This window comes from Monopterus albus, unplaced genomic scaffold (genome assembly GCF_001952655.1).
Source record: "Monopterus albus unplaced genomic scaffold, M_albus_1.0 scaffold52.1, whole genome shotgun sequence".
Classification (NCBI taxonomy): domain Eukaryota; kingdom Metazoa; phylum Chordata; class Actinopteri; order Synbranchiformes; family Synbranchidae; genus Monopterus; species Monopterus albus.
In genome coordinates this window covers 1,106,609-1,125,870 of record NW_018127932.1, presented here as the reverse complement: position 1 = coordinate 1,125,870, position 19,262 = coordinate 1,106,609, and the positions used below count along the sequence as shown (strand labels likewise).

General features: G+C 41.2%; 1 protein-coding gene across 1 annotated transcript in view; it reads right to left on the bottom strand.

The window, feature by feature from the left end:
* Positions 1 to 5,907, bottom strand: part of crtac1b (cartilage acidic protein 1b) — a 21,469-nt gene extending 15,562 nt beyond the window's left edge. The window contains exons 1-2 of the mRNA XM_020601590.1: positions 5,777 to 5,907; positions 3,052 to 3,239 (exon numbers count right to left, since the gene is read on the bottom strand). Coding sequence (XP_020457246.1) covers positions 3,052 to 3,233 — 182 coding nt within the window. The 5' untranslated portion in view covers positions 3,234 to 3,239; positions 5,777 to 5,907. The remainder of the gene's footprint in view (positions 1 to 3,051; positions 3,240 to 5,776) is intronic.
* Positions 5,908 to 19,262: the final 13,355 nt, after the last annotated feature.

Below are 19,262 nucleotides of genomic sequence, written 5' to 3'. Positions count from 1 at the left end.
AATCATACAGTGCCATTCACAGTAGGTTCTACAGCTGCTTAATGATGCTGCCTAAAAATCCTGAAAACAGTGATTATGTTGCTTTATTTGTAGATAAACCTACTCAAGATCCTGCTGTGCAGTTAGTTTCAAATATTCATATCTGTTTTGAGGTCTTGGGGAGTATCATTTCATATGGAAACAAGTTGTTAAAGTATTTTGTGAAAGTCTGATGAACAGCCTCTAGAGGGGTAAGCTAGGCACCAGGTTTTGACAAAAGAATATGTGGAATAAAAAAAATATATATGGTTCTACTGCCTGAATTTTGTGCCTTGTATAAACTTTTTAACTGCTAATGTGCTACATCAGCATTGTGTGAGAGCTGTTCAGTCGCATATGATTGACAGCAGCCTGGCAACATACATGTAACCGTCATCAGACTTTGAGTCAAATGTTGATCAATTCTGATTGCTGCTCAGACTTACATGACATTACCTTTTAAATGAGACAAAAACCAATGAGAGGAACACAGACAAAACACACAAATACAGAAAATCTTTTAATTAAAATAAACCAAACTGTTTCAACTTTAACAAAGCCATTCTTGGAGGGCCACATATTTCACATTAAGAAGCAGGCTAGAATAATGGCTTTTCAGGGCCTTTAAAATGACCAATTAACATTTTTATAATCAGTTTTTTTATATTTGGCATTGCCATAACCTTGAGTTGGCTACTGATTATACACTTTCTTCGGGGTACCTATTAACATTCATCCTGTTGCTGCTAAACTGGAGAGTGAAACAAGAGCTTGCTGTCAAAGTCAAATTTTGACTAAATGTTTAGATTCCGAGGTCACAAAAGCTTTTGAAATTCTGCCCTGTGAGAGACACAGAAAAGAGGCCACAGAAAGGACAACAATCTGATCTATCAACATTTTAAACACTTCTCTGTTCTGACCGTTAACTGGCAAATGAAAATATTCTTACAGCGACCTCATGTGACTTTTACCACCATAGTAAGCAAAATTATTCAGCCCCTTTACTTTCAGTGCAGCAAACTCTCTCCAGAAGTTCAGTGAGGATCTCTGAATGATCCAATGTTGACCTAAATGACTAATGATGATAAATAGAATCCACCTGTGTGTAATCAAGTCTCCGTATAAATGCACCTGCACTGTGATAGTCTCAGAGGTCTGTTTAAAGCGCAGAGAGCATCATGAAGAACAAGGAACACACCAGGCAGGTCCGAGATACTGTTGTGGAGAAGTTTAAAGCCGGATTTGGATACAAAAAGATTTCCCAAGCTTTAAACATCCCAAGGAGCACTGTGCAAGCGATAATATTGAAATGGAAGGAGTATCAGACCACTGCAAATCTACCAAGACCTGGCCGTCCCTCTAAACTTTCAGCTCATACAAGGAGAAGACTGATCAGAGATGCAGCCAAGAGGCCCATGATCACTCTGGATGAACTGCAGAGATCTACAGCTGAGGTGGGAGACTCTGTCCATAGGACAACAATCAGTCGTATACTGCACAAATCTGGCCTTTATGGAAGAGTGGCAAGAAGAAAGCCATTTCTTAAAGATATCCATAAAAAGTGTCGTTTAAAGTTTGCCACAAGCCACCTGGGAGACACACCAAACATGTGGAAGAAGGTGCTCTGGTCAGATGAAACCAAAATCGAACTTTTTGGCAACAATGCAAAACGTTATGTTTGGCGTAAAAGCAACACAGCTCATCACCCTGAACACACCATCCCCACTGTCAAACATGGTGGTGGCAGCATCGTGGTTTGGGCCTGCTTTTCTTCAGCAGGGACAGGGAAGATGGTTAGAATTGATGGGAAGATGGATGGAGCCAAATACAGGACCATTCTGGAAGGAAACCTGATGGAGTCTGCAAAAGACCTGAGACTGGGACGGAGATTTGTCTTCCAACAAGACAATGATCCAAAACATAAAGCAAAATCTACAATGGAATGGTTCACAAATAAACATATCCAGGTGTTAGAATGGCCAAGTCAAAGTCCAGACCTGAATCCAGTCGAGAATCTGTGGAAAGAACTGAAAACTGCTGTTCACAAATGCTCTCCATCCAACCTCACTGAGCTTGAGCTGTTTTGCAAGGAGGAATGGGCAAAAATTTCCGTCTCTCGATGTGCAAAACTGATAGAGACATACCCCAAGCGACTTACAGCTGTAATCGCAGCAAAAGGTGGCGCTACAAAGTATTAACTTAAGGGGGCTGAATAATTTTGCACGCCCAGTTTTTCAGTTTTTTATTTGTTAAAAAAGTTTGACATATCCAATAAATTTCGTTCCACTTCATGATTGTGTCCCACTTGTTGTTGATTCTTCACAAAAAATTACAGTTTTATATCTTTATGTTTGAAGCCTGAAATGTGGCAAAAGGTCGCAAAGTTCAAGGGGGCCGAATACTTTCGCAAGGCACTGTATATTTTTTAGAAGTGGCTGAAGGTTAAAAATGTTACTGTAATGAAAACTCCATCCCATGGTTCTTCTAATCCCTAATGAAATTAATCCTCTTTGAGGTTTTGTGATGCCCTCCTGTCCAGGATACTTGCTGAGTAGGATGTCTTGGCTAAATGACATTTATTAAGCAGGGTCATTTTGGTCCATCTATATTCTATTAAGTATTGAGAAATTCATTGCTGCTTCACTGGATAGAGGCAAGCTTGCCAAACTGTTCCCATCAATGGCTCGCCATCCAATCACATCCATTTTCATCAGCTGAGTGAGCCTCAGGGCAGCCTTACTATCTCTCGTTTGGTAGTCTTTTATTTTTGTCTTCAACCTTTAGTTTGGAAAATGACAGTGCACTTTTATTTTAGCATCTGATTACGAATTAAATATCACTCAGAAGTTAATTTATGGCTCTAAATGTCTATAATAAAAAATTTATTGAATGGTTATAACAAGGTGCAAAGAGCAAGGGGACATTTAGGGGCTACTTCTGAATCTAGAATAAATTTAACTTGGAGATTTTTACAACAGCTACCCCCCTCCAACGCACACACCACCCCCAGCCCCTTACCACCCTGTTCCTCACCCAGCTACAAACATCTCTAGGTCTCCATCCCCGTCCACATCAGTGATGGCCACACCGTAGTTGAGCTGGGTGGGGTTGTTGTCATAGTCTGGAGGAAGGACTGTCTTGGTTATAGCTGAGAACATGGGCTCTGATCGCTGAGACGAACAGAGGGAAGGCAGGAACAAAACCAGCCACAACATCCTCACCTGAAGGGAAAATATGTTATCACAATAAGCAGGAATCTGCAAGGTTGGAGCTCAACAACCCATCATATGTAGACAGAAAATCCATACATGACGCAGGACATCAGACAGAGGCTGTGAGAGCTCAGAGGAAACCAACATCCCTTGATATAACAGACCTGAGGTGCTGCTTTCTTGAGGAGAGTGACCAACTCTAAGTTGGGAAAAAGTTTTTTTTATAATAAAAGGTTTGTGTTAAGTGTCATTTTAGTGGTCAGTAGGTGAACATAGAGGGAATTATCCCATCCAGTTGAGAAGCAGGTAGAGGTGGGGTTTCTGATGCTTGGACTGAAAAGAAAGAAGAGAAACATGGCAGAGGGGAGAAGGGAAAGAAGAAGGTCACCTCCTTAAGCCTAAAACAAAGCACCCATCATGAACAGTACCACAAAACTTTACACACACAAGTTCACACTAAATGCTATTTACAAGCTGACAAGTTGATTTTCTCTCCCTGCAGATTTATGAATGCAGCCTCCGTCATAAAACTCATTAGCTGTTCCCATCTCCACTGTTGCTGCAGATTCTCTCTTTCTGCTCCAAACGTCCAGATGATATATGGTTCTTTAACATTTCCTTCAACAATCTGATTTAAGATAAAACTACATTGCTGTTTGAGTATTGCTCTCAAAGGCACGGTAGGAAGAGGAAGCGCCTCCGCTGACACCTGCAGAAATATGGCCAGGTCTAATGCTAGTTCTCCTGGCAGGCAGCTGGGCGATAAGACTGGCTGGAGCGCTTGCAGCGGTGTAGACTGTGGCAGTTAGCAAGAAGGGTTAATTAACAAAACCTGGGAGCTCAAGGTGAGGTAGTTTCTCACTGTTTGAGCTGGATGTAATGACAAATGAGCCGAGCAGTTCCAGACTGCAGAAGGTAGCTTTACAGACTTGCTCATGTGCTCCATGTTAGATAGAAGCTATAAATTAAAAAAAGGATGAAAAAGAAAGTCGAAATAAAAAAAAAAGTGTGACGGGTGAAGATACACCTGTAGAATCCTTTTAAAATAGACAACTGGAGGACAAGACAATGCAGCTGCTACAAACTCACAACTCAAGTTGAAATTTTCATGCAAATGAGAGTAAAATGCAAAATAGGGCACCATGAAAGTATATTTTAGCTCAGTGCCAATCTGAAAACAGAGAAAAAGAAAAATATCCCCACTAACTCAGCCATAAAAAATAGTAACCACAGAGAAAAGTGAGTTAGAAAAATGACAGATGAGTACTTAAAGCCATCAGTGGCCAGCTAGGTGAAACAACGTGCTGTACCACTGAGCACTGAGCACTGAGCACATTCAGTGAAGTGTGTGCAGTGACTTTGCTCCACATTCACTCCAGTAAAATCTGAGACACCTCACTTGAGTCATCAACTAAGTTGCAATGTGACTTTTCTACAAGCACAAAGCATTTGATGCATTCTCTGGCATTTTAGACTGTGACATCTGCAGGGTCAACAACAACATGTCCCTCTAGCATCAAGTTACAGTAAACCAGCCAAAGACCTTGAAATAGAAACAAATGTTTTATGAAGCAGAGAAATGTTTCGATGTGGTTATTTATTTTGGCATTAAAAGGCCATTACCACAGCGTGCAACATCAGCATGAGCTTTCTGGAGCGTTCAAGCCCAGCTCTGATCCTGATAACACTGCGACAAAGAGCCGGCCTCAGTTATGAACACAGGTTCCATGAGCTCTTCCCTGTGAAGGACGGCCTCAAAGCAGAACACACACACACACACACACACACGCGTGCTGTACCACTCCCAGTGAATTACACTTACCAGTTACTCTGAGCAGTTGTGTTAAGCTCTAATTCCTCTGACACTTATCACATATCAAACAATAACACACCTCATTCCAGCAAAGACACACTGCAGCCACTCACCTAACTCCTCATATGCTTTTTACTGTAACAGAACACTGAAAATATCAAGGACCATTTTAAGTGGAATGAACATTTAGTAATGAAAACATTTCTGATAGCTGTGGGAGTTTCTGTAGAAAGTTACCCTCCTGAATTTACCACCCATATGATGCATGAAGCTGAATAACCTATAAATTCATAATGCATAATAGTTTATTAATATAACGATCGATTGATACTTTACTATATTTGTAGAACATGAAATAGGATAAACTGCTAGGTCCTATATAAAAACCAAACACCTCATTTAAAGTAAGAACCTGTGGAAGAAATGACTATAAAATGTGCATCCATGCCAAAGCTCTTATTAAAACACGAATAACTGCTGAAAAATAAAATTAACAAAAGAAAAACGAGGCCATCGTTTCTTATGCAGCCTATTGCGAGCTATCTGACTGTAAATCTGAAAAGCAAGCGTCTCATTCGGGACTTAACAATTGCTCTGAGAAGAAAGTTGCCTTCAACTTCCTCTCGGCTCTTTCTGCAGCAGATCCCAGCGCAGCGCTGCAATTATCCTGAAACCCAGAGGAAGCCAGCAGCAGCAGCAGCAGCATCAGCAGCAAGCAAACTCGGGTACTCACAGATGGAGAGATCCTCGGAAACTCCGACAAATGCTCCAGCGACTGACAGCAAGGAGAGAGAGAAAGACAGGCGGGTACAGCCAGCTAATTGTTCTATGGATGTCGCGCTTATCTCTAGGGTTTTCCCTACTTATTCCCTTTACACAACTTCCAAAAGATTTGCTTTATGAAATGGCTTGTGTGTGATCTGAGCCAATCACCGGACAGCTTGCGGAATATTTAAAGTGGCAGCCAATAACGGTGCAGGGAACCAGTGGGTGGGCGTGTCCCCAGGTGTCCCCACTGTGATGCGACAGCAGTGGGGCGCAGCTGGAGCAGGATGCGGAGTTTCCTTGCTTCATCTGGGATGCTCTAACTCTTTTTTTCTTGAAATTTTGTATATATGGATTTAGTTTTTAGTTGTATTACTTATGGTTGATAATTGGTTAAACATTAAATTCAAGAAAGTACATCAGTCCTGCCGTTTTTAGATCAAAGTTTTTGCAAGATAAGGAATAATGCATGGCTTGTGTGAAAACCACCAGAGCACAGTTGTCAGGGAGATCAAGAACAGCTTATTTCTGCATCCCTAGAAAGCAGTGGTTTCTATTAACCTCACAGTAATAGAACTACATTTCCAGTAACTGTCATTTCATGGTCACAAAATGTTTATTTTCATTCACAGATTGTCAAGTCTTCAGTTTTATAGGTTATAATTAAAGTGGTTAAAAGAACACTTACAAATAAAACAATGATTAGGCTAACTGCTTCTTTTGTGTTATCTAAAAAGACCTAGAGCTGTTTCAGCTGTAGGTGTTTGAGCAGAAATACAAGCAACAGTAGCAGACCCTGAAAAATAATAAATAATTCTTTCTCAAAGTGATGAGCAAAACGTTAGTTATGTCTTAGAGCAATCTCAAGTGTGTGTGTGAGTCAGACAGAGTGGTGTTTGCAGGTTTACTGCTGTTAGATGCATAATTCTTATGTCATGCTCCACTGAGTCCAGCCTCCCAGAGACCCCCAATGAAATTAGGTGTGGTTGTGAGCAGTCTGGTGAAATGAGATGTTCACATCTCAAGGACGTCCCCCACCATAATTTAAACTCACCGGTGCTGGAAGACAACAAAGTGAAAGTGCTGAAGTCATAAAGCAGTGCACTTCTGTCTTTACTGTTGTTGACTGTGATCTACTGGTGTAAATCCACAGGCAGGCGGCTGTGACTCAAACTGTGCAAACACTAGGACAGAAATGTTAAGCCTTTCCCTAGTGCATAGTGATTCAAGGCTATAAAATTAAGTTAAAGACTTAAAGTCAACACTGCATTTACTTACTCGACTTGCTCTTGTATTGCATTCTGCCCCATTTGATTTACAGGTTGCAGAGTTCTCTGACACAGTCACAAAATGTGAAGCATTAGAGAAAGAAAAACTCCTCCAGGCTTGACTTATTGCAGCACATGATACCTTCAGCTATTTACTCCCTGATATACTGTACAGTCTCTTACAGCAGAGACCAATGTGTTTTTATTTATGAGGAGGCAAAGAGACATCTATCAGCACTGATCTGAAGCCAGTGGCAGTGTATAGTGTGACTTTGAGGCAGCAAGTGAATTGTATTCCTTCCCCTGGGGTACTCTGGAACAAATCCCAGACAAGATGTTGTGGTTTGTGACCGTCTCCACCAGCTACACACACTCATCCAGCTCTCCACTTTACCTCACCCTCACGCATCAACAAGGTTGCAACCCCTGCAGCACTGATCTTAAAATAGTGCTTGTAGTGAGTAGGAGTTCTTACTACAGCATGAGGAAATGTCCCCTTTCCTCTTAAAGGGCTGCTGAAAGATGTATAGTGCTACAGCGCCATGATGAACCCGCGTTGCGTTGGACAGGAGAACACTTCTCATATCATTAAGCTTTAGTAATGGTCCCAGTGCTGTATCTCCCCCCCATCTCCCCCCCTTGCCTGCTGGTAGTTTCCCACTGCTGCTCTGCTGCTGCTGCCACTGAGCTACCTCAGATTTCACTGTGGGAGGCTCCACTTCCTGGAGCAATGTTTTTGTGAAGCTGTTAGAACCAGAACGTGGTAACTGCAGTGCTGTAGAGGCTAGTGTAATACAGTGAGTAATCCATCTTTGACCTGATCTGTATGTGTAATGTTAGGGCAGTGACAGTGCATGTGAAATGTGAGATTAGCGCTGACAGAAAGTACCAAGGATGTCAAGCTGACACAGATGGCTGTGAGAATGGAAAGTACACCGATCAAAATAGAATAGCAAAAATATTGATTTATGCCTGGAGTAACTTACATAAATGCGTCAAAAACTGATCACACCATCTGTAGATGTGTCTGGTTTACCTGGTGACTCCAGCTCCAGGAGAACGGCCGAAACACACAGTCTCCCTTTCAGTTCTCAGCATGTAAGCACTTAAAGCCTTTTTATGACATATCATTCCTATTATATCGCTTTTCGAAGTTGAACAATTAAGCCCTTGTAGCAGTTTTTGTTTGTTTGTTTGTTAGTTTCATTCCATGAACGGAATGAAAACATTTGATTTTCAATGCGGATGAACTCCAGTTCTGCTCTTTGAACCTGTGCACTGATGCTACTCTACTGTAATGAAGCCTCTAAGGTGTAAGAATGTGTTACAACATGAAGTGGTGTGAGTGCACTTTGCACTTACACACACACACACACACACATACACACACACTTACTCATATACTAGGATATAGGTTTAGCCAGCAGGGTCCTTCATAGATCAGCCTCACCTGACAGCTCTCTTAAATGTCCTTGGCAGCCCCCCAACCCTTAGCCCTCATTCCCTCCCTGTTCCTGCACCTTTTCCACTCTGGCTGAGCCTTTGATGGATGCTGCCATATTTCTCTGCCTCTCTCTCCTCTGAAATGCTTCCATAACCACTGAGCCCTGTAATGCATGACACAATCTGTATATATCCCATTAAGTGTCACTTTCTGAGTGAACCTGTTTCTCCACACTCAGTTCACCTCACAGAGGAGAGAGGCTAGTAGATGACCAGCTCCTTTAAAGTCAAGCTGCTTTTTTGACCCTGAGCCATGGTACCCTTTTACATTTGAGTTTAGATACTGATCATTATTTGCTTATGTGGCTACAAATTTACCAAGTGTCAGTTTTTCCTTTCCCTGAACAACAACTCATCTCCTGAAGTTGAAAGGTTTCACAAATCTGTGGAGAATTTAAAAACAATATTTGTTTTCTCTTCATCTTTTGCAGTTCCAAACTGATATATTTATTTATTTATTCCATCATGAGATTTTGTACACTCTCTGCTGTGCTTTGCTATCAATCACTTTTTAATTTAACGTATGAATATGTGATTTTTACAGCTGATCTCAGGAAATAAAGCTAATAAATAGTTGAGAATGAGTTCAGTCCGTGCGATGCTCATGAGGATGGGCGAGGGACAGCGCGAGAGGAAGAAACAGAAACAGAGCTCCAGTAAAAGAATCAAACAGTTGATGGGCAAAGTCATCATAAAACAAAAAGGATAAGTGCTGGATATCAGTTATATGCATATTGTTGAATTTAAAGTGGTGGATTTCAGTCTGTCTACTCTGAAGGAATCACTTACTAGAATTAACTTTTCACTTTTTCCTCCGAGTATAACTGTGAAACCAGGGCACGGTGTCACATGATGTTTTCATCACTTTTACTTGAAGCTGGGTCAGAGCTGAAGGCTGACACAATTCCTGTGACTGCATTGAGGTCTAATGCATTTTGCCTCCAGGAATCACTGTCCTCCATGTGTTCAAAATACTAACCTTTATTGACATCTCGGCACAATGTTATAAGTGACAGAGTGTAAAGTTTCTTTGTAAACCCAGAAGCCACATGGTTAGTTGTCAGTCTTGTGTCAGATTTTTGTCTCCTAATGCAGAGTGTCAGGCAAGTATTTGCTCAAAGACTATTTTATAGCTCTTAGAGGATTTGTCAAATTGATCTGAAAACCAAACTGTGGTTATTTCCCAGTACCAGACTCCTTGGGAGAGTGGTGAGTGAAATTTGTCTTGACATGTCAAGTCAGGGGAAAGGAAAGAAATTGCTCTAAGCAAAGTACTTGACCATGTTATATAAATGCATTAAAGTCATAACCATGCTTGAATTTAAGCTCATATTTCATAGCTTGTCAAAATAGCAAGTCATACTTTTTAAATTCCTCTGCAGCATAGATCTCAAATCTGCCACCTGTCTCCACACCTTAATCTTAATACTCAAAAGGAACATTGAAAATACTCTCAGATAAGTGTATCCAGCTTCTTGCAACTTGGTCCACATGGAGAGGAGGAGAGGAGAGGAGAGTATAAATCCAACCCATTACCCCTCAGGTCCCCTGATGACAGTTCCCGCCCCATGGCTGATGTAAAGCAAGCTTCCTGTTTGGAGATGAAGAAGCCTGTCAAGCAGCTGCAGCCACCTCGGTCCCTGTCACCCTCTCCCTGTGTGATGCTCTGGCATTAATAGCAAATCGATTCTAAATGAGGGACAAGGGAAACAATTGAGAAACTAAAGGATGCATCCATCTCCGGTAGGGGAATGTGCAGAAGAGGAAAGATACTAGAAGACAGGATGGTTTCAGGGAGTTACAGGTGGTGTATTGAAAACATTACATGCCTTCTGTCGCTAGCTACAGTATATGTCACATGCTGCGGATAAATAGCAGTAGCTGGTAGATAGCACAGTGAAAGTTGGTGCATAACCCTAAAACACAGAGAGCTCCAGGTTTCATATTTTGCTTGTTACTCTCCAAAACAACTGCAGCTGTTAAAACTGACCATTGCATAATTTCACTGAATGCACAATACAAAGTTTCAACATATGTGCCATATGTTTTCTGGTATGTAACTGTAAGAAAGTTGTAAAACTGACAACAGACTAACAACTGCTCAACCACAAGTTCTCAGTCCTGCAGTGCTTCCATTGGTGATAGCCTCCTTCAGACACTATCCCTCCACCTGTGCTTCTGTCGCTGTCTCCTCAGTGGGGTAATCAGCCATTCTCCTGCAAGGTAATTCCTGCTCAGGAGTGCATTTGGCCGACACCGCGGAAATTCATTTTTTGGTTTAATTTCAGGCCTATTGATTGTGGAGCGCTTTACGACTGCATGACATCCATAATCACAACAACGGTGTGACAGCACAGATAAATAATCTGGCAAAGGCATGCATAGAAGGAGGGATGTGAGGAAGAAAGGGAAGCAGAATTGAAAAATAAAAGAAGATCCAGCTCTTACTGCATTCTATATTAATTACTGAACCCCAGTGTATTACAGCCTTCCAGCCCCAACCCCTTCACCTGATTGATCTCCTCTCTGAGGCCATAAATTAGTTTTAGCCCCAAACTTATCTGAAATGTGTTTGTTTAAACATCCATTAAAGGATAGGAGCCAGAGCTCTATAGTAATTACCACGGCTACTGTAATATCTATAATTATTGCGATTAGTGGAGCAGAATTAAGTTACTGCTACAGAAACCACAAGGGGCCAAAGCCCCATATGATAATGATATTTTGTATATATTAATGCTGTAGTCAGGTGTGAGCCAGAGTGACGTTGCTGGCATGAATACAACAAACAGTAGCTGAAGACCAAAAATGATCAAACCAAACATTTAAATTGTAAAAGTAGGAGAATGAAATCATTTTTCCTGGCGGCGCATGTTGACCAATAATCCACTGGATACTTAATTTAAAATGTTTTCAAATTGTTTTACACCTATTATAAGGTAGATGTGGAAATGTGTACACATTCTTGGCACACAGTTAAGTTCTCCACAGTAAGGATGAAAAGTATGGGCCAGTGCAGTCGGAGTTTGTGTGGACAGAAGCCTCAGGAGAATCGAGAGAGTTGGTTTAGACTGTCAGCTACAGCACACGACAGGTCTTTGGCCTAGATGTGTGTACATAGCTCTGTTTATGTGTGTTTTGCCCGTCCCTTGGCCAGGAACAGCTTTAAAAGCTACATTATATAGTTGTCATATAATGAGATGTGATAAATTGAAGTCCCAAATGTGACCTTTCCTAGTGTACATGCAGTGAAATGATCAAGGTGTCCAGTAAACAGTGGTGCTGGTAGTGCAGTAGTGCATAAAGCATGCCTCCTCTTGTTGTTGGAGTGTGAGGGCGCTGACAGCCCCCACTCGTAAAATGTCTCAAGTCAGAAAGGCGATAAGGATGCAGGGTTAATGCGGTTTGGCACACAGTTTTATTTGTGAGGAGGCTCTTCTCCCCCTTCTGCAGAGGTGTCGAGTGGATACTGTTGCAGGATGGGAAGCAGTGGGGCAATGGAGGATCCAAGACAGAACAATTAGGCAGGAGAAAGAGAGGTACTGACATGATTTAGGGCTGGTCTGTCATTACCTTTTACTTGATCTATATTGGTTTACAAAAGAAATTGTCATTAAAAATGGATTACCAAGCTTTTGTTTTGTCAGGTTCGTCTGATGTAAAATAGGCAAATACAGTTTGCTGCATGTTGTATCACAACATCCCTGATGCTCCATTCTGATTATTGCTGGTCACAGCACAATTAAATAGCTTTTTTTCAGTTGCAGTTTAAAACTAATTGTGTAGAGAAAATCTGAGTGTACCTGACCAGTCAGCCACCAATCAAAGTTTCTGAAATTTGGAGACAGCTACCCTGAAGCAGGGACTTTTTACTGGAGGGAATAATTTAGACAACTGTACTGATTTTGACCATTTATTAACCTGTTTATTACAATTCCTCATATTTTACTAAGGCCAGCTCCAAGGCCAGCTCTAAATCACTGAAATACTTCTTTAATATACTGATACTGATTTCAAAAATGGAGCGAATCATGCTAACGATACACTGCACTTACCAAACAGAGCAAGTTACTGATTTTCAGCCATGTTGCATGCAATCGCTGTAATCATTACTTGGTTTCTTTATCCTGCACCACAGAGACTCTCACCAGTTTTATGTTCATATATAATGAGACATGGCTTGGTAACAAAACTTTTCTTGTGGTTGTCAGGGATGAGCACCACTGGGAGTGAACCGTACTACTGGGTTCTACATCACTGATCAGCTATAGCTATTTGTATGTGAGTCAGGACCCAGCCTGCTGTCTTCTTAAAGCGGACCAGTGACCCTATCATAGACACGACCTGTTAAGAGAAGCAGCCTTTTCTTATCTGCATGCCCTTGGCGTACACCCATATTGATATGCCACCTTGACTCTATCTTCATGCCAAGATGCTTTCAATTATGCAAACCGCTGGAGTGAGGCAGAGCGTGGGTTTCTGTACGATGAAAACTGGTCCATGGGTAATGTGATTTTTGTGCTATTTCCCCCCACAGGGATGGTTTCTGCACATGGAGGGGGGATTAAAAGAACAGTGATTTCTCTACTCAACATTTTCCAGTTCATCACTTTTCTCATGACCTCTTAATGTAAACGGATCTATTTAGTAAATGGCTCATCACCAGGGTCTGAGCTCTGCAGCAATTGGCATCTATTGACCTAATGGCACCTATTATATCCAGCTGTTTGGTATATCACTGAGCATTTTAGTTCAACACTGGCTTCTGTTATCAATATTTCTCTAGATCCATTTTTTAGGCAGCCTGATGTCACCAGACAGTCAGTCAGAAGTAGTGACAGCAGGCTGTCGCTCAGCTGAAGTGTTGGATAGCCACGGGGAAGGAAAGAAATAGATGGACAAGAGCGATGGAGGCTGGGTGTTATTAGCTTGTGGAAGCTTCACCTACTGAGATGTTTGTGTGAAACATTAGTCTCTTCTTTTATATCCATTGTCTTGTTAGACTTCCAGAAATCTGATTATCTGTTGTTTGCACATTTCTACTTGTTGAACAAATTGTACAAGAAAATGATCTGCACAGTCATTTAAATCTTATAGTGAGGGAATTACACTACTGACACTTTCTTCAGTTTCGACTTCCTGGTCATACTGAATTCTTTTGGTCTCCCCTCACTTCCAGAAGAGGGCAGCATTTCTTTATCAGATGTTATTGTAACTTTGCCATGTAATGTATTCTGGCATTTACAGCAAAGCTCGGCTGTGTGATTTACTGAGGGGAAGTTTGCTGACAGAGATCGTCATCTTGATTCATTCAACACACAAGAAAAGGCCAGAAGAAGCTGCTCTCCCCACCCCCCAACCAACCCCTGTTCTTCTCATCCCTTTAATTTCATCACTATTTTAAAGGAAGCCATTCAGACTAAAATGTAACTTGTCATACTATGAAAAATGCACAATACAATTTACAGCGGCCTTCGGTCACTTCTACTTATGCTGCCTGTCTCCCTTCTTCTCTCAGTTTTCCTCTCACTAACTCTCCCCTTCTCTCTAAGCTTGCCTCACTTTTTTTTTTCTTTGCTTGTCCCCCTCTTCCTGCTCGCTTCTGCTCCACCCTATAATCACGCCAGTTCATGGCTCTCATTTGGAGTGGTATATATAGCAGTAATTGTCAGGGTGCAGTAAAGGAACTGGGCACAGCATGTGTACTCTCTCACAGGACTGTTTCGCAGTAAATCTCGTAGTAGAGAAGAGAGAACCAGAGCAGGGAGGGGAGCTACTGGGGGTTACATTATGTACGTGCGTGCACACACATAAAGAAGCATTCACTTATACATAATGCTTTAGCAATATACTAAGCACGTAAAGAAGTAGATAAAATTCTACAAGCACCTAAGACAAGGCATTGTACTAATTTGCTTTGGTAAATCATTATATCTCACTGCTTATTCATTAAGGCTCTCAATGGGCCTGACATGGGAATTTAATGTGCCTAATAATGTGTTTTCCCTGAAAAGGATGGAACAATTATGTAAATGTGTTCATTATTCAGCAAAGCATTTACTTATCAGTAAATACTAACAAATCCAGGTGATGATTTAGAGCTTATAGGTTTGCTTATGATCCACGAGTAAACAGAAACACAGTCACTTACTGTACACATACCAAACAGTAACAACACACACCAATGACACACCACACACTAATGAGCACTGTTCCTAGTTATTACAATTATCACAACTGCCTTTCAGCAAAGACATTCCTACACAGCAATCTGACATTGGATCACAAAACCCCTTCCTATGTCTATCTGCCTTATAAGCCATGGAACACTGCTTCCAGATGTCAAGATGACAGCAAAACCTGTTATGCATTCCAGTTGTTTGTACGCCAGTGACGTGCGGTCAGGGGAGGCAGGTGAGGCAGAGCCTCCCCTGTCAATCTTGAAAAGAAAAAAAAATTAACCATAAAATATAATAAATGTTAATATTTGTTGGCTGGTGTGTGTTGTAGGCCCTTTTGCCGTTCGAATCCAATGTTGAAGGAATTTTTTTCAATAAAGAATAGCAGAATTTCCATATGTCTCGTTCAAATACATGGAGGAGATGCGCGATGAGGCAGCACTTTGCTGTGCCTCTCGGTGGATCGTGTAATCCTCACAAACTGTATGCGATGCAAATAGTGTGTCGCTGTCCCTCTATATATCGCAAATAAAATGCTTTCAAACACTCTGATTATATGCTCTGCCTTGCCATAATCTGGATAATGTATAAAATGTAGTTCTGTAACGTGTTTAGGCTCCAGATTAACCATAAAACCCAGTAAAAAAGTTACTCGGTGAGGCAAACAGTACGCCTGCCTCAAGGCAGAGGGCACTAGTGAGCCCACAGATTCTTGCGCTACCTACAATCTTCTTTGTGCTTGTTTATATTTCCTTTACAATCCGCCTTATCAAAATGGAAGATTACATTTCCAAGCTGAGAAAATTCGCAAATCTGGACTTTCAATCAAAACATTTTTGACAGTCTGGACATTTTTGTCCAGAAGGATCTTCTTTATTGAGAACATTTGTTTTAATATTGGATTCGAACGGTAAAAGGGTTTGTAATACATACCAGCTGACAAATGGATTTCATGTACAAGTAAAGGTAAGACCATAAACTTTTATTATTTCTAGTTAGAAATAAGCTCAATTGGAATAAATTTTAACCTCAAATTAAATATGGGTCACGTTTGTGTGAAGAATGCTGATATGAGATATAAAACATAACGCATTGTCTGTTAACAGACAATTTGTTAACGGTTCATTTGTATTTGCAAATCTGACTGTAAAAGAGTCGGTGCCTCACCAGCTGTCAACCTCACCGCACGTCACTGTTGTACGCGTGTATGTTTGTGTTGCAGAGAGGGTTCTTTGCAGCTTGTATGGACAGGTCAGACATTCACCGATTGCACACAGTCTCCACTGTGGTGCTGTCTGTGGTCCCCATCAGGTCAGGGTGGGGTGGCAAGGGAGCCTCCTGAATAAAAACACATGCTGCAAATAGGAAGTGGGCCTGTAGGGATAAAACAAGACTGTGTGATTGAGTGTACAAATAAAGTGTTCTCATAATTTCTCACCTCTTTTCTTTCTCCTCTTCAGACCTGATATGTACAGTGATTTGGTCTGCTTGGGTTTTACTTTGCATGTAGCCCCACACATGTCCACACAGCACAAAAATGGGCCTTCCTGAGATGTAATCAGGTTCTGACTTACAAAATCATATTTTATTATAGCAATTTCTAGACACTAGCTAGTGTCTGCCAGTATGATGGAACTGTTTCCAGACAAGTGAAAGTGCACAAGCACTAACTCCCATTTTCACAGGTTAAAAAATGTTAAACTAACTAAAAAGAAACTATTTTATGCCCTCTTATGGGGAAGGCGACAGTGGTGCGGTGGGTAGAGCAGCCATCTCCCAACCGGAAGGTTGAAGGTGTGAATCTCGGTGCCTGCAGTCCACATGTCAAAGTGTCCTTGGGCAAGACACTGAAACCCCCCATTGCCCCCGATGGTTAGAGCTATCGGTTGAGTTGGTGCCACAGATGGCTGCCTCGGTTCTGTACCGGAAACAAATTCCTTGTGTGTAACATACTTGGCCAATAAAGGTGATTATCCTTTTCCTTATCCTTAAATTAAGCCTGGATAATCTGTCCTCTATACTTGTGTACAGTGTGTATTTGTACATTGGCATGTGTATTTATTGCTGAAAGTGTATGAAAGGATGCCACATGTGTGTGACTACACCCAGGTGTTCTCCTTTCATGTATACCTTTCCTGTTTGCCTGGCAGCTGTTTCATCTCAGCCAGTGACCCCTTCACAGCTCCGCTGTTTTCTTTCTGGGTGGACTTGTCAGCGGTGATCAAGACACACTTTTGTTAAGAGTACATTTCCTTTCCAGACATAGTTGATGACTCCACCCACGTGTACCACATTTGATATACTTGACTTTAGACATGAATTCCTGGACGCTTGTGTGTATTTTTGTTACTGGAAAAACCAGGCAGTTTCTCAGTTCAGGGGCAGTATTTGCAAAGGATAATGTCACAGAAAATCAGTTTCGAAGAGTTGTCTTTGGGCAGCTTAGGAGACCCTTGTAAAATAAAGTCCCGGTATTCTACTGGACTGTAACCAACCAGTAAGTGCAGTACAAACCAAGAACCTGGAATGCTTAGGCAACATGTTTAGACAGATACAATCTTCCCACAAAATAATTGATATATCAGAGCATGTGGAAGGAAAATGCTACATACAGTACTGATGCAGAGAAAGGACAAAATTCATGCCACTTTCTCAGCAAAAACAAAATGCAGTACAGTACAGTATGATACATTAACAAGACAGAGTCAAGAAGCTTAGTATGTGATGAAGTTTTATTGATTCACAGTAATGGATGAATGAATGGATTGTAATTTGTTCTTTAACTGCAATTTGCCTCAGCCAGTGTCTATCCACAAGTCATCCTCACTTTCCTTTAAAAAAGACCTAAAGTTTATCATCTTCATACCTAAAAAATAAACATGTGGGTACAGATTACTTTTTTCTAAGTGTGAGAGATTATCCGGTGTCATCATGTATGTATCACAGCTAAAAACAACCTAAATCAATCACATGAAATGTTATTTTGACTTTTTTGATGAGGTCAAAGTCCCTGAGAGTCCAGCTTTCTATCATTAAGCACCATGTAGCGCCCACTCTCAGCTTTAAGTACAAAATAAAAGCTTAACTGGCCAAACAATACCCCAGTGCTATGCCTACAGCATGGGTACAAATACAGTAATGTTCTGAGTGGTGAATATAAACCAACCAAGATATGTAATAGCATATCATTTTAAATAACACACAGCACAGACCATGGTAATATGTCAGCAGCAACTGTACAGAAGCACAACACAACCAAAAAGCATATCAGCAAACACTCCTTTAGACTTTCAGGTCAATCTACTAACATTAGTATCAATGGCTTTTAGCAATAGGACTCACTGTGTTTGGCCAGGTGTGCATGATTATAAAAAGTTATTCTAAAAATTACAAATGCATGCTAAGTCTTCTTCATGGAGTCAAAAAGCAATCTGCTAAAGAAACCACTTAAGTCGACAGTTGTCTTTATGTGTGCTTTTCACAACATGCCCTGAAAACTGTCCGTTAGAAAACCACTGCAGCAGGTTTAACAATTAAGACAATAAGCCAAACACGTTGGTGTAACACAAGTTCCACGTTGTAAAAAAATGGAGTTGCATCCTGGTTTGTGTGGAGCTAAATGTTTCTTATTAGGCAAAGTGTGGACATATACAGTGGGGCAAATAAGTATTTGATACACTGCCAATTTTTCAAGTTGTCCCACTTACAAAGAATGGACAGTTCTGTAATTGTCATCGTAGGTACACCTCAACTGTGAGAGACAGAATCTACAAAAAAAGTCCAGTAAATCACATTGTTAGATTTTTAAATAATTTATTTCCATTTTATTACATGAAATAAGTATTTGATCACCTACCAACCAGCAAGAATTCTGGCTCTCAAGACCTGTTAGTTTGTCTTTAAGAAGCCCTCCTATCCTCCACTCATTGCCTGTATTAATTGCACCTGTTTGAACTCGTTACCTGTATAAAAGACACCTGTCCACACACTCAGTCTATGAGACTCCAACTTCTCCACTATGGGCAAGACCAAAGAGCTGTTTAATGACACTAGGGACAAAATTGTAGACCTGCACAAGGCTGGGATGGGCTACAGGACAATAGGCAAACAGCTTGGTGAGAAGGCAACTGTTGGTGCAATTATTAGAAAATGGAAGAAATTCAAGATGACTGTCAATCTCCCTCGGACTGGGGCTCCATGGAAGATCTCGCCTCGTGGACTATCAATGACTCTGAGAAAGGTGAGGGATCAGCTTAGAACTACACAGGAGGACCTGGTCAATGACCTGAAGAGAGCTGGGACCGCAGTCTCAATGGTTAGTAACACACTACACCGTCATGGCTTAAAATCCTGCAGCGCACGCAGAGTCCCTCTGCTCAAGCCAGCGCATGTCCAGGCCCATCTGAAGTTTGCCAAAGACCATCTGGATGATCCAGAGGAGGCATGGGAGAAGGTCATGTGGTCAGATGAGACCAAAATAGAACTTTTTGGTATAAACTCCACT